The sequence below is a fragment of the Galeopterus variegatus genome, unplaced genomic scaffold (assembly GCF_000696425.1).
Source record: "Galeopterus variegatus unplaced genomic scaffold, G_variegatus-3.0.2 Scaffold3808, whole genome shotgun sequence".
NCBI classification, from domain to species: Eukaryota; Metazoa; Chordata; class Mammalia; order Dermoptera; family Cynocephalidae; genus Galeopterus; species Galeopterus variegatus.
In genome coordinates, this window is record NW_007729919.1 from 140905 (window position 1) to 153438 (window position 12534).

A 12534-nucleotide genomic window follows, 5' to 3' on the forward strand; every position below is an offset into this window, starting at 1 on the left:
ACATTCTCAAACAACTATGATACATTCTGAGTAAAAAAGACTATTTTGGGACTATGTAGAATACGGTACAGTGCTCAGCAAACAGCAGTCAATACAATGTGCCTTTCCCCAAGTTTTTCTACCTTTATATTTTTTGCATTCTCTAATAATTCTCATTATAAATCATACTTATAATATTTAACCAATAAGATTATTCTAAGAACATTTTTGTAAATATCTTCATAAATGTTTTATCATTTTCTAAAATTTAATCTTAAAAAAACCCACATTATTTAATTGACAAAAATTACATATATTTATTGTGTACAACATGTTTTGAAATATGAATACATTATGAAATGGCTAAATCAGTCTAATTAACATAAGTTACCTCAAATACTTATCATTTTTTTTGTGGTGAGAACACTTAAAATCTACTCTTAGCAATTTTCAAGAATATAATGCATTGTTATTAACTATAGTCACCATGTTGTACAGTAGATTTCTTGAACTTACTCCTGTCTGAAATTTTCTATCCCTTGTCTAACATCTCCTCAATGCCCCCACCCCCTCCCAGCCCCTGGTAACCATCATTCTAGTCTCTACATTTATGAGTTCAATTTTTTTAGATTCCACATAAAAGTGAAATCATGCAGTATTTGTCCTTCTCTGCCAAGCTTATTTCACTTAACATAATGTCCTCCAGGTTCATCCATATTGTAGCAAATGACAAGATCTCCTTCTTCAAGGCTAAATAATATTCCATTAGGTATATATGCCACATCATCTTTATCCATTTATCTGTTGATGGACACTTAGGGTTGACTTCATTTCTTGGCTATTGTGAATAACATTGCAATGAATCTGGGAATGCAGATATCTCTTTGAGATCCAGATTTCATTCCCTTTTGATATAAAACCAGAAGTGGGATGGCAGAATCATATGGTAGTTCTATGTGTAATGTTTTGAGGAACATGCATACTGTTTTCCATTAATGGCTATACTAATTTACATTCTCACCAACAGTGTGCATGGGTTCCCCTTTCTCCATTTCCTTGCCAACACTTATCTTTCATCTTTTTGATAACAGCCACTTAATCATTTATCTTCAAATAATTTCAAAATTGTAGAAAAACTGCCAGAACAGTAAAAAGAACCTCCACATTCCCTTCACCTAGATTCCCCAACTGTTAATATATTACCACATTTGCTCTAGCACTCACCCAACTATATAAGCACATGCATGTGTGTACATTATCATTAGTCTATTTCCAAACTTTTTGAGAGCAAGCTACAGACATGAGGTCCTATCTCCCCTAAAATATTCCCATGTGAATATCCTAAAAGATCTTCTAACATAACCAGCTAATTCCCAATTCAGAAAGCAACTGTTGCAACACTACCACTCAATTCAAAGACTTTATTCAAATGCCAACTGTCCCAGCAGTGTCTCTTTTCCATGATTCCAAAGAAAACAAGTTGCAGTGAGTTGACATGTCTTTTAGTTCCTCAGTCTTGCCCTTTTGTTCATGTCCTTGATAAGTGTTAAAGATTTCAGGCCTTACATTCTGTGGGATGACCTTCACCCTGGTTCTACATATTTCCTCCTGATCAGACTTAGATAAAACATTCTTGTCAGGAATACCTCATGAATGATGATGTGTCAGGAAGCACAGGATGTCAGTTTGTCCTACCACTGGTGATATTAATCTTTCTCACCTGGGAATTTTGCTACCCAATTTCTCCACCTAATTCACCTCTTCCCCCTTTGTAGTTGATTAGTATTTTACAAAGGGGTATTCCAAGATTACACTAAGACCCTGTTCTCCCAACAATCCTCTGCCCACTGATTACTCCTGAATTTTATGATAGTGACCAAATGTGCTTCTTTACGCCCATTATTCTTTCTAAATTCATTACTTTACATTTTGCCATCAATTTCTCCCATTATTTTTTCTTTACTGATTTATATCATTATGGACTCATGTATGCATATTTAATTCAATGAGTTATATGTAACCCACTATTGTAATAGTTTATTTTGACTCTCCAATTTATTCTTGATTTGCCTAGTGAGTGCCCATTTAGGCTGGATACTGGTCCTTGTGACACGTCCCCATCATTCTCTGAGCATTTTGATAGTTTCTGGTATAACAAGATGTTCTGGACACATCTTGTGTTCTCCCTTTCTTTCCTTGACATTTTGAAACCAAGGTCTGGATGAACAGTGGGCTAACTGCTTTTGGGGTATAGCACACAAACATATGTACATATACAGATGCATACATTCACAACTATTTCTAGATATATGTGCATATGTGTATAAAATAAAACTGAGTTTATCTTATGTCTCCAATTCCAATCCAATACATTTTAGGGCCCTTGCTGCTGCTTATCTTTCTAAATATCTTCTCTGGGAACTTGGCTGCCATTACCCTCAATATATTTACTTATTTACTTAATCCATTTACTTATTTGCTCAACATAACCAAAATCCAAATGACATTGGCTGTCTCTTCTTACCACCTTTGTGTTCCCCCCTCACCACTTCACATCTCTGGATCCCCCAACCCTCTCGCTGCCCTGTTTCCTCAGTCACTAAGCTGATGCCTCCATGCCGGAACAGAAGATGCTTGATAGTTTTTTAAACATATGTATGTATTTTCCTCCCTCAGACACACATCCCCCAACCCTCTCGCTGCCCTGTTTCCTCAGTCACTAAGCTGATGCCTCCATGCCAGGAACAGAAGATGCTTGATAGTTTTTTAAACATATGTATGTATTTTCCTCCCTCAGACACACTACGCTACCTGACTTTAAATTATACTACAAAGCTGCAGGAACCAAAACTGCATGGTACTGGATAAAAACAGACACTCAGACCAATGGAACACAATAGGGAACCCAGAAATCAACCCACATATTAATAGACAACTGATTTTTGACAAGGGCAACAGGAGCATACTTTGGAGAAAGGACTGCCTCTTCAATAAGTGGTGCTGGGAAAACTGGACATCCACATGTAGAAGAATGAAACTAGACTTGTACCTCTTGCCACGTACCAAAATCAACTCAAAGTGGTTTAAAGAAGTAAATAAGACCTGAAGTTATAAAACTAATAATAATAATAATAAAAATAAAAAGTAGGGGAAACAAAGGAAATACTTCAGGACGTAGGACTGGGCAGAGACTTTATGAACACAACCTCAAAAGCACAGGCAACAACAAAAGAAAAAATAAACAAATGGGATTATATCAAACCTAAAAGCTTCTGCCCAGCAAAGGAAACAATCAACAAAGCAGAAAGACAACCTACAGGATGGGAGAAAATATTCACAAACTATACATCCAACAAGGGATTAATATCCAGAATATACAAGGAACCCAAACAACTTAACAGTAAAAAAAAATAAATAACAGATTAAAAAATGGGCAAAGGAACTGAAAAGGCATTTCTCAAAATAAGATATACAAATGGCTAATAGACACATGAGAAAATGTTCAACATCACTAAGCAACAGAGAAATGAAAATCAAAACCACATTGAGGTACCATCCCATGCCAGTTAAACTGGCCAGTATCAGAAAGACAGAGAATAACAATTGCTGGTGAGGATGTGGAGAAAGGGGAACCCTCCTACACTGTAGGTGGGACTGTAAATTAGTTCAGCCGTTATGGAAAACAATACGTAGTTTCCTTAAATGACTACAGATACAACTGCCATATAATCTAGCAATCCTGCTGCTGGGTGTACACCTGAAGGAATGGAAATCATCATGTTGAAGGGGTACCTGCACTCCCATGTTTATCACAGCTCCATTTACAGTAGCTAAGAGTTGGAACCAACCTAAGTGTCCATCACTGGATGACTGGATAAGGAAAATGTGGTATACATACACAATGGAATACTACTCTGCCATAAAAAAGAATAAAATTCTGCCATTCACAGTAACATGGATGAACTTAGAGAACATTAAGTGAAATAAGCCAGGTACATAAAGAGAAATGCTGCATGTCCTTATGCATATGTGGGAGCTGGGAAAAAAAAAAAAAAAAGGATACAATAATCACAGTAATTCCTTGAACTTTCAAAAGGAGACCACCAGATGTAGGGGGAAAAAGGGGCCAGAAAAAATGTTTAGATTATGTAATGATAAAATTTTTTAGAAAAAGAAAAAAAAAGAGGGAACTATGAGGCAAATCGCGCAAATGAAAACACTTCCATTTTTTTCACTTCAGGTATGGTATTAGTCTGTTTCTGTTGCTTATAACAAAATACACAGAACTGAGTAATTTGTAAAAAATTAAAAATGAAATTTATTGCTTACAGTTTTGGACTTTAGGAAGTACAAAGTCCAGGGAACACATCTGGTAAGGGTCTTGGTGGTGGCAACAGTGATAAGAAGGGATTACATTGTGAAATGGCAGAGCAAGGACAGACCAACCTCATTCACTTTCCTTTTAAAGCCCTCCAAACACACGCTTGGCCACCATTATTAATCCATTCACTTTGGCACGGTCCTACAATCTAATCACCTCTTCAAGGCCCCACCTTTCAATTACAATAGTAGGATTTCTCACCTTCTTAACACTGTCACAATGGGGGTCAAGTTTTGGGGAGGATACTCAATCCAAGACAGGTACTATGTTGTAAATTTCTTCTTTTGTGCTCATGAGAATTAGATTTTATTTATAACTCTGGAAGCCAGACCTATTTGCTAAATAAGATGAAGTAATGTCTAAAAATCATATCAAACTTGGCCAAACTCTGCTCCTTAAGAATAGTTTTTTGCTATACTGTACTACCATTCAATGTAAAGATATAAGACCTCCCTTACTAATTATTTTATTATTCATCTAAAATGTAAACCATTATACTTGCCAAAACTCCTGGCACAAGTTTTAGATAATTCTGAGACATCATAAAACAAGGCTAGTACAAAAGATAAATAACGGTTCGTTAAATCTACCTGTCAATCCCATCAGATATATCTGAACTTAAATGAACTCATGCTAACACAGTGAAAACTGAGCTACTGTTCAAAAAAGCAAACGAAGACAAAAAAAGTTTTAAAAATATGAAACTGTCAAAACAGCTTTTGACATGGCAATACTATATACTCTATCAAAGTATCTATCTCCTTTCTATCAAAGTTAAACTTAAAAAGGAAATTCAGCATTTCTGAGTTTCCAATCCTACAAAATAACACAGAGTTTTGTCTATATGGCACTTATAGCTTCTGATGGAGTTTGGATGTGCTGTCCCCTCCAAAACTCATGTGGAAATTTGATCTCCAATGTGGCAGTGTTGGAAACTGACTGAGTCATGCGGGCAGATCCCTTATGAATGGATTAATGCTTTCCCTGGGGGAGGGGGGGAGTAATGAGTGAGTTCTCACTCTATTAGTTCCTGCAATAGCTTGTTCTTTATAGGACCCTGGCACCTCCTCTCTCTCTCTCTCTCTCTCTCTCTTTCTCTCTCTCTCTCGTTTCCTCTATCGCCATGTGATCTGCTTGTACCCGCCAATTGCCTGCCACTTTCCGCCATGAGTAGAAGCAGCCTGAGGCCCATGCCAGACACAGCTGTCCCAGAATCATAAGCCAAATAAACCTCTCTTCTTTATAAATTACTCAGTCTCAGGTAATTCTGTTATAGCAACACAAAATGGACTAAAACAGCTTCTGACAGTAAATGTTATCTGGTACACTTCATTTTTTTTCTTTTTTACCATCAATCTTTTATTGAGCTCTTACGTATCAAGCACTGGGTAACAGAAAAGTTCTACCCGTAAAGAATATAAAGTCTAATGACATTCATAGAAAAAACATGCAAATATAATAGTAGATAAAAATCAGTAATAGTATCATGGACATATGCACAAACACTAGGGCTTTGTAAGTAGCACAGAGAAAGAGAACCAATCCAGTCTGGAAAGGCTGCTAAGAGGAAAGGGAGAGCCATCTAAACTGAATCTGGTAGTCTCTATAAAGATGAGCAGAAGTTATTCAGGGGAAAGAAAAGGCATTCTAAGAAAGGGTGCCATCACCCAGGCAAGAGAGCATGTTATGTTCTGAGCCCTGAGAGTTAGAAATAAGGAATTGGCAGTGAGGCTAGTAAGAATGAGACATTCAGGAGACACAAAAGAATGTCCTTGAAGATTAATTAGATGGGAGGATGGGGAAAAGGAAGAAGAATCCCTTTTACTACTTGCACCTTAATAGTTTCCTTAATCACTGGTATTATAGAAATACCTACTGCTATAAAAAAAAAGACTGTGTTTTACTTTCCTAGTTTCTCACGTCAATACTATTTTTCTTGCCTTCTCTCTAAATAACATAAAGATAAAGTCAATGTTTAACAGATGACAGAAGAATCCTAAGGAAATACTGTGAAGCTTTAAAAATGCATTATTTAAGAAAGACTGGACTTCTGAACAAATTCTTCTATTCCACTGGATTTGGTCTTTATTGACTATAATTCCTATTGCAAAAAGATTAACTAGCTAATTAAGAAGAACCGAAACAGTATAACTCCTAAAAGAAAACATAGGGGGAAAGCTCCTTGATATTGGCCTTGGCAATGATTCTTTACTTATTACACCAAAAGCTCAAGCAACAAAAAACAAAAATAAAGTGGAACCCCACATTAAACTAAAACGCTTCTGCGCAGCAAAGGAAACAACAAAATGAAAAGGCAGACTACATACTGGAAGAAAATTATTTGCAAATCATGTATCTGAGAAGGGTTAATATGGAAAATATACAAGGGACTCACACAATAGTAAAAAAACCAAATAATCTGATTAAAAAATGGGCAAAGGACCTGAACAGGCATATTCCAGAGACATAAAAATGTCCAGCAATTATATGAAAAGGGGCTCAAAATCACTAATCAACAGGGAAATGCAATGAAAACCATAATGAAGTATTGCCTCACACCTTAAAATGGCTATTATCAAAAAAATGAGAGATTAGTGTTGGCAAGGATATAGAGAAAAGGGAACCTTTGTTCACTATTGGTGGGAAAGTAAACTGGTACAGCCATTATGGAAAACAGTATGCAGGTTCTTCAGAACATTAAAAATTGAACTACCATATGACCCAGTAATCTCTCTGCTGGGTATATTCTCAAAGGAAATGAAACAGCACCTCCTAGAGATATCTGCACTCCCATATTCACTGCAGCATTATTCACAATAGCCAAGATATGAAAACAACCTGTGTCCATTGACAAATAAACAGATAAAGAAACCGTGGTAAATACAATGTATATACAATGGAATATTTATTCAGCCTTAAAGAAGTAGAAACTCCTGCCATTTGTGACAACATGGATGAACCTGTAGGACATTACGATAAGTGAAATAAGCCAAACACAAAAAGAAAAATACTGCATGATCTCACTTACATGTGAAATCATTAAAAAAAAAAAAGTCAAATACATAAGAGTAGAATGGTGGTATCAGGGGGCAGGGAGGAGGAGGAAATGAGGAGAAGTAGGTCAAAGGGTAACGTGGGACTGTGAGCATAATTGACTCCATCTTAAGCCCTTGGCACTTGTCATGTCTTTAAGAGAGCTTTGCCCATAAAGTTATACAGTGATTAGGGGAAAGGAAGTCAGAACAATAGACAGGCACAAACAACCTGCTGGCTACAAAGAAGGAATGACTAAATACCAGTGTGGCAAAAAGCCTGCTTTGGCCATCTTCATCAACATTCAGATCTAGTTACATTAAGCTTATTTACAAACTGCCTTTATAAACTTGGGCTCAGCCTTGAGATAGTGTGGAGAGAAGCTTAGCATATGCCTTTAGGTCACCATACACTCGGTCCATTACTCTCTAAGTTCCGTGTAATAAAGTTCTTTCCTTTACTGTATGAAATGACTTATTTCATTGTTCGACCTCATGATACTTTTTCAGGTAGTGGACAATCTGCCCTTGGTCCACCTTGAGACAGGTGCAAATTTACAGTTAGGTAGGATGAATATGTCTACAGATCTTAATGTACAGCATGAGAACTACAGTTGTAGAGAGTAGATTTTAGGTGCTCTTACCTCACCACAGACATATGCACACACAGGTAACTATCCCGAGTGATGGATATGTTAATTTGCTTGACTGAAGCAATCATTTCACTATGTATATCAAAACATCATGTTATACATCTTAAATATATATAACAGGGGCTGACTGTTTATTTCAGTTGGTTAGAGTGGGGTGCTGATAACACCAAGGTCCAGGGTTGGATCCCTGTACCAGCCAGCTGCCAAAAAAAAAGAAGAAAAAACTTTTAAAAAAATTCTTTTTAAGGGCCGACCCTCTGGCTCACTCGGGAGAGTGCGGCGCTGGGAGCGCAGTGGCACTCCCGCCGCAGGTTCCGATCCTATATAGGGATGGCCGGTGCGCTCACTGGCTGAGCCCGGTCACAAAAAGAAAAAGGACAAAAAAAAAAAAACAACCCCAAACAAACAAACAAACAAAAAATTCTTTTTAAAAAAGAATTGCAAACCACGCTTGAAAGGCCTTTCTTCTTAAGTTAAGCACATAAAATCCATCATTTAAAGGATAACCTGAGAGAACATGGCTATATTTACAAAGCATAAGAAGTCTGGAGAACAGAGATGTATAGTGATGTTTAAATTTTCTGAGACTGAAAAAATCCTTTTAAATGTTTAAAAATCACAAACCTCAGCTCTGTATGCATTACAGGAAAATTATTTTATTAACTACAGCTGCTACTAGTGACACATCAAGGCTCACTTGGGTGCCATAGGATTTTAAAATTTAGAAAAACAAGATCTTGTCAACCATAAATATGGTAACATTGATTCCACATGATTCACTGTGCCTATTTTCTCCTATGTAGTAATACAGAGGACTACTTCACTCCCTCCTATTTCAAAAGGTTATTGAACAGATAAATTAATCCCATCTTCTATTTTTATTTTCTCTATACTATAGTCACAAAATCAGAACAGAATGAAAGAAAAATTTAAATTCATAAGGCAGATTGAATGCTTATCTGATTGTGTGAATATTCTGTCATATACACACACACATAAAAATATTCATTATAGATTAAGTTGAAAAAAATACAATTCTCAATTCTCTCACTTTCTATCCCTCTATCCCTTTTCTGTTTGACTTTCAGAAATATATAAGTAACAGTGAAGAGAAGGTATGTACTAAATAGAAGATGTCCATTAAGACTAATGGAGCAGTAAAAATGGAAAAAAAAGCTCAGGATCAGGACTGAGAGACTAGATCACTGATAATTATGAAAGAAAAAATCCTAAGAATTGAATTCACGATTAGGAACAGTTTTAGAAATAGTTACAAATCAACATTCTAATATGTCACTCAATATTTGAACTTAGTTTATAAAAGCTTATCCAGATGTACATTTCCTTATTTAAAAATGGTACAGGAAATTTCTGCCACTTGACTTCCAAAAAATGGAGTAGGTGACAGAAAATTGATTGATGTATATAAATCTCTGTTGAATCTTTGATAAACCCAAACTAAAGCAGAAAGTTTTAAGAATGTTTATCTGGCTTGGTTTTCAGTGGCTAAATGTCCTCTAGATCCTTGCTATTCAAAGAATGATCCACAGACCAGCAACATCAGCATCACATGGGTGTTTGTTAGAAACAGACAATCTGCCCACCCCCCAGACCTACCAAATGGAATCCTTAAGTGATTTGGATGCAGTGACCATACTTTGAGTGCAAGGTTCTTGAATACTGTCAAAATGGTTTACAAATCACAACCACTTTTCCATAGCAAATGGAGTTGAAATACTCAGCACCATATACTGCAGTCTAGCACCCACAAGAGGAACAGAGTCTGGGGGTGGGTCTGAGGTCAGAGTTCTGAACCCTGGCTTTATCTCTCACTGTGTGATGTTAACCATGTTACTTAACTCTGTGCCTTAGTTTCATCATCTGTACAACGTGGATGGTTAGGTGTATCTACCTCATAAGAATTCTTGATGTCAAAGTTTAAATATTACATGGAAAATGCTTAGAATGAGTGCCTGGCATACTGTAGGTTATCAGCAATGTTTACTATCATTATTGTTCGCACTCAGTTCAACTGCCATGAAGGCAATGAAAACTTTGAAATGAACAAAAGAGGAGTGACAACGGTAGATTAAAATTGAAGTTACACCTAAATCATGCCAGTTAAAAATATTTCCTAAAACCAAGATATTTTGATCAATTAAAACTAGAAATAGGTAAAAAGCACTTAAACACAAAGAGACTAATGTACACTTCTGAATTTTCGGCATTCTAGTGGCTCCATTGTTTCACTTTGCAATTTTACAGTATGTTAAAATACTATACTTTATCTTACCAGTCGCTTGCTATAAAGTAATGCTGTACTGCTGCCACTGGAAACTGCCCATTTAGAAAAATGCATGACATGTTCCAATTGTTTAGAAAGTCCAGCCACTTCCTGTTGTTGCTGCATAAGTTTCATGCGATGGTCCTTTGCAAGGCTCTGAAAACAGGAAAATAATTTCAAAATGAGTTTATGCATAACATACATTTTAATGGTCATTTTCAGATAACCAAATTAGAATAACCACCATCTCTAAGTACTGTAATTAAAAAAACTGAAAATACTCCTAGAGTTTTCCCCTTGAGTACAAATGATCATGCTCACTATAGCAAAAAACTATGTCCCAAATGTTGCCTCCCAGCCCTGGGTCTGGTTTTACATATTCTGAGATTTAGGTCTCTATTCACACATTTTGCAATATACAAAAAAGGACAAAAACATGGATGAGCTATAATACAGTAAATGCCTGTTAAATTCAATACAAGTAAAATAGATGTGCCATCCAGCAATCTAGTAAAGTCATCAGATCACATGATTTACTTCTTAGGGATTCTAGTCCTAATTGCAAATAGCTTGTGCCCAAAGTCATGTTGTGTGGTAAATAACACTTATCCTTTGTATGTAGTTTTTTCTAAAAAAGGGCATTGTATTATTTCTGTCTATTGAGAATAACCATGGGAGCCAATAGATACAGTGAAAAATTGTGCCAATGCATTCTCAGAAAAGCTACCTAAAAGCAGAATATAGAACAAGGATAATCAAGAACATAATGACATAATAAAATAAGGATAATATAGAACATGGGATAATCAAAAGTGGAGAGCACTGAACTTGGGTTATTTTAAGGTTCCCTATCCAAAAACCTCATCTTTGACCTAGCAAGAAAAAGGGAAGGGAAGGCTTCCTACTGGCTTGAATTAGAAAAGTAAAATTGCTATATTCCAATTCTTTATAAAAAAGTAAACCTAGATCCCAGCCCTAGTAGGTTCCAAATATGGAAAATACATATGAGCTAAATTGAATTAAGGGAAGAATGGCAGTAAGTCTATTTGAGGAACTGTTAACAGCCAATGGCTTTGTCATATCTAATTTAAATTCAGAGAGAAGATAATTTACCTATTAGGCTACTTATGATTTCTGTAAAAACTACATGTTTCTTTGGAAACATTTTAGTAGGAACAGAAATAGTTGACGTTTGGGGATGTTATAAACTGAGAATCAGAAGCCCTAGTTTCTTGGTTTTCTACAACTATTGAGCTAATTTAATTTCTCTTTCAGTCTTTTAGCAGACAAAACTGGTTACATTTATTTGCCTTCAAGGACTGTGAACTGGGAGAAAGGGTATAAGGACTAGAGGCATATTTAAAAGGTGCTATGAAAATAAGTTGATTAAAAGCCATACTGATAACCAGGTTCATTCTTATATATTCAGGAGTCTGGTCATCTTTTTAACTTTTTTTAAAGCTCTTCAAGTGATTTTGACATAGTCAAGTTTGGAAACAAAGCCACAGCAATGTATGCACTATTAATCTCTGGGAAAGCAAATCGAAGTGATATATTTTAAGCAGAGCTTCAAAAACTTTTAAAATTCTGACTAAATGTTTCCATTCAAAAAAAAAAAAAAAATCTCAGAACCTTGAAAAAATGGTTGCTATAAATGGGGTCTGATTCCTCCTGTCTAGAATACTTCCTCACTAAATCACTATGTCTCCAAAAGAACAGAATTTTTTTTAGTGTTTGTTTCCTGCATGGTTGATAAACCATGGGAAAAACCATGCCTTCTCAGGACGGACAGAACTTTCTGACAGAGACCTTGGTAGGTGGTCAACTATGAAATATAGGTTAAAATAAATTATTTCTAGGAGTCTTATTTTTCCTCAAATCTTCAAACACTAGGATTCTTTTATTCTCCTTCATTCTAAAATGCTCCTTTACTGTGAATTCTTTCTGCATCAATATACTAAAAGAACACCTAAAGATCAAGCAATTAATATGATACATTAATATACCATGTAGAAGTTGTAACCTCATATTATTTGAAGTTAAACACTGACTTTGGATCTTGACCTTCATGAGTTAAAAAAAAGCTGATGAAGACAGGAATGTTTTTCTCACTACCTTAAGTGCTGCTTTTACAAACAACACTATATGGGCCGGCCCGGTGGCGCACTGGATAGTGCGCCGCTTGGGAAGCGCGGCGGCCCTCCC

General features: G+C 36.1%; 1 protein-coding gene across 1 annotated transcript in view; it reads right to left on the reverse strand.

Moving 5' to 3' along the window:
* TRIM24 (tripartite motif containing 24) overlaps window positions 1-12534 on the reverse strand; it is a 74766-nt gene that overhangs the window by 34090 nt on the left and 28142 nt on the right. The window contains exon 7 of the mRNA XM_008586029.1: window positions 10339-10485. Coding sequence (XP_008584251.1) covers window positions 10339-10485 — 147 coding nt within the window. The remainder of the gene's footprint in view (window positions 1-10338; window positions 10486-12534) is intronic.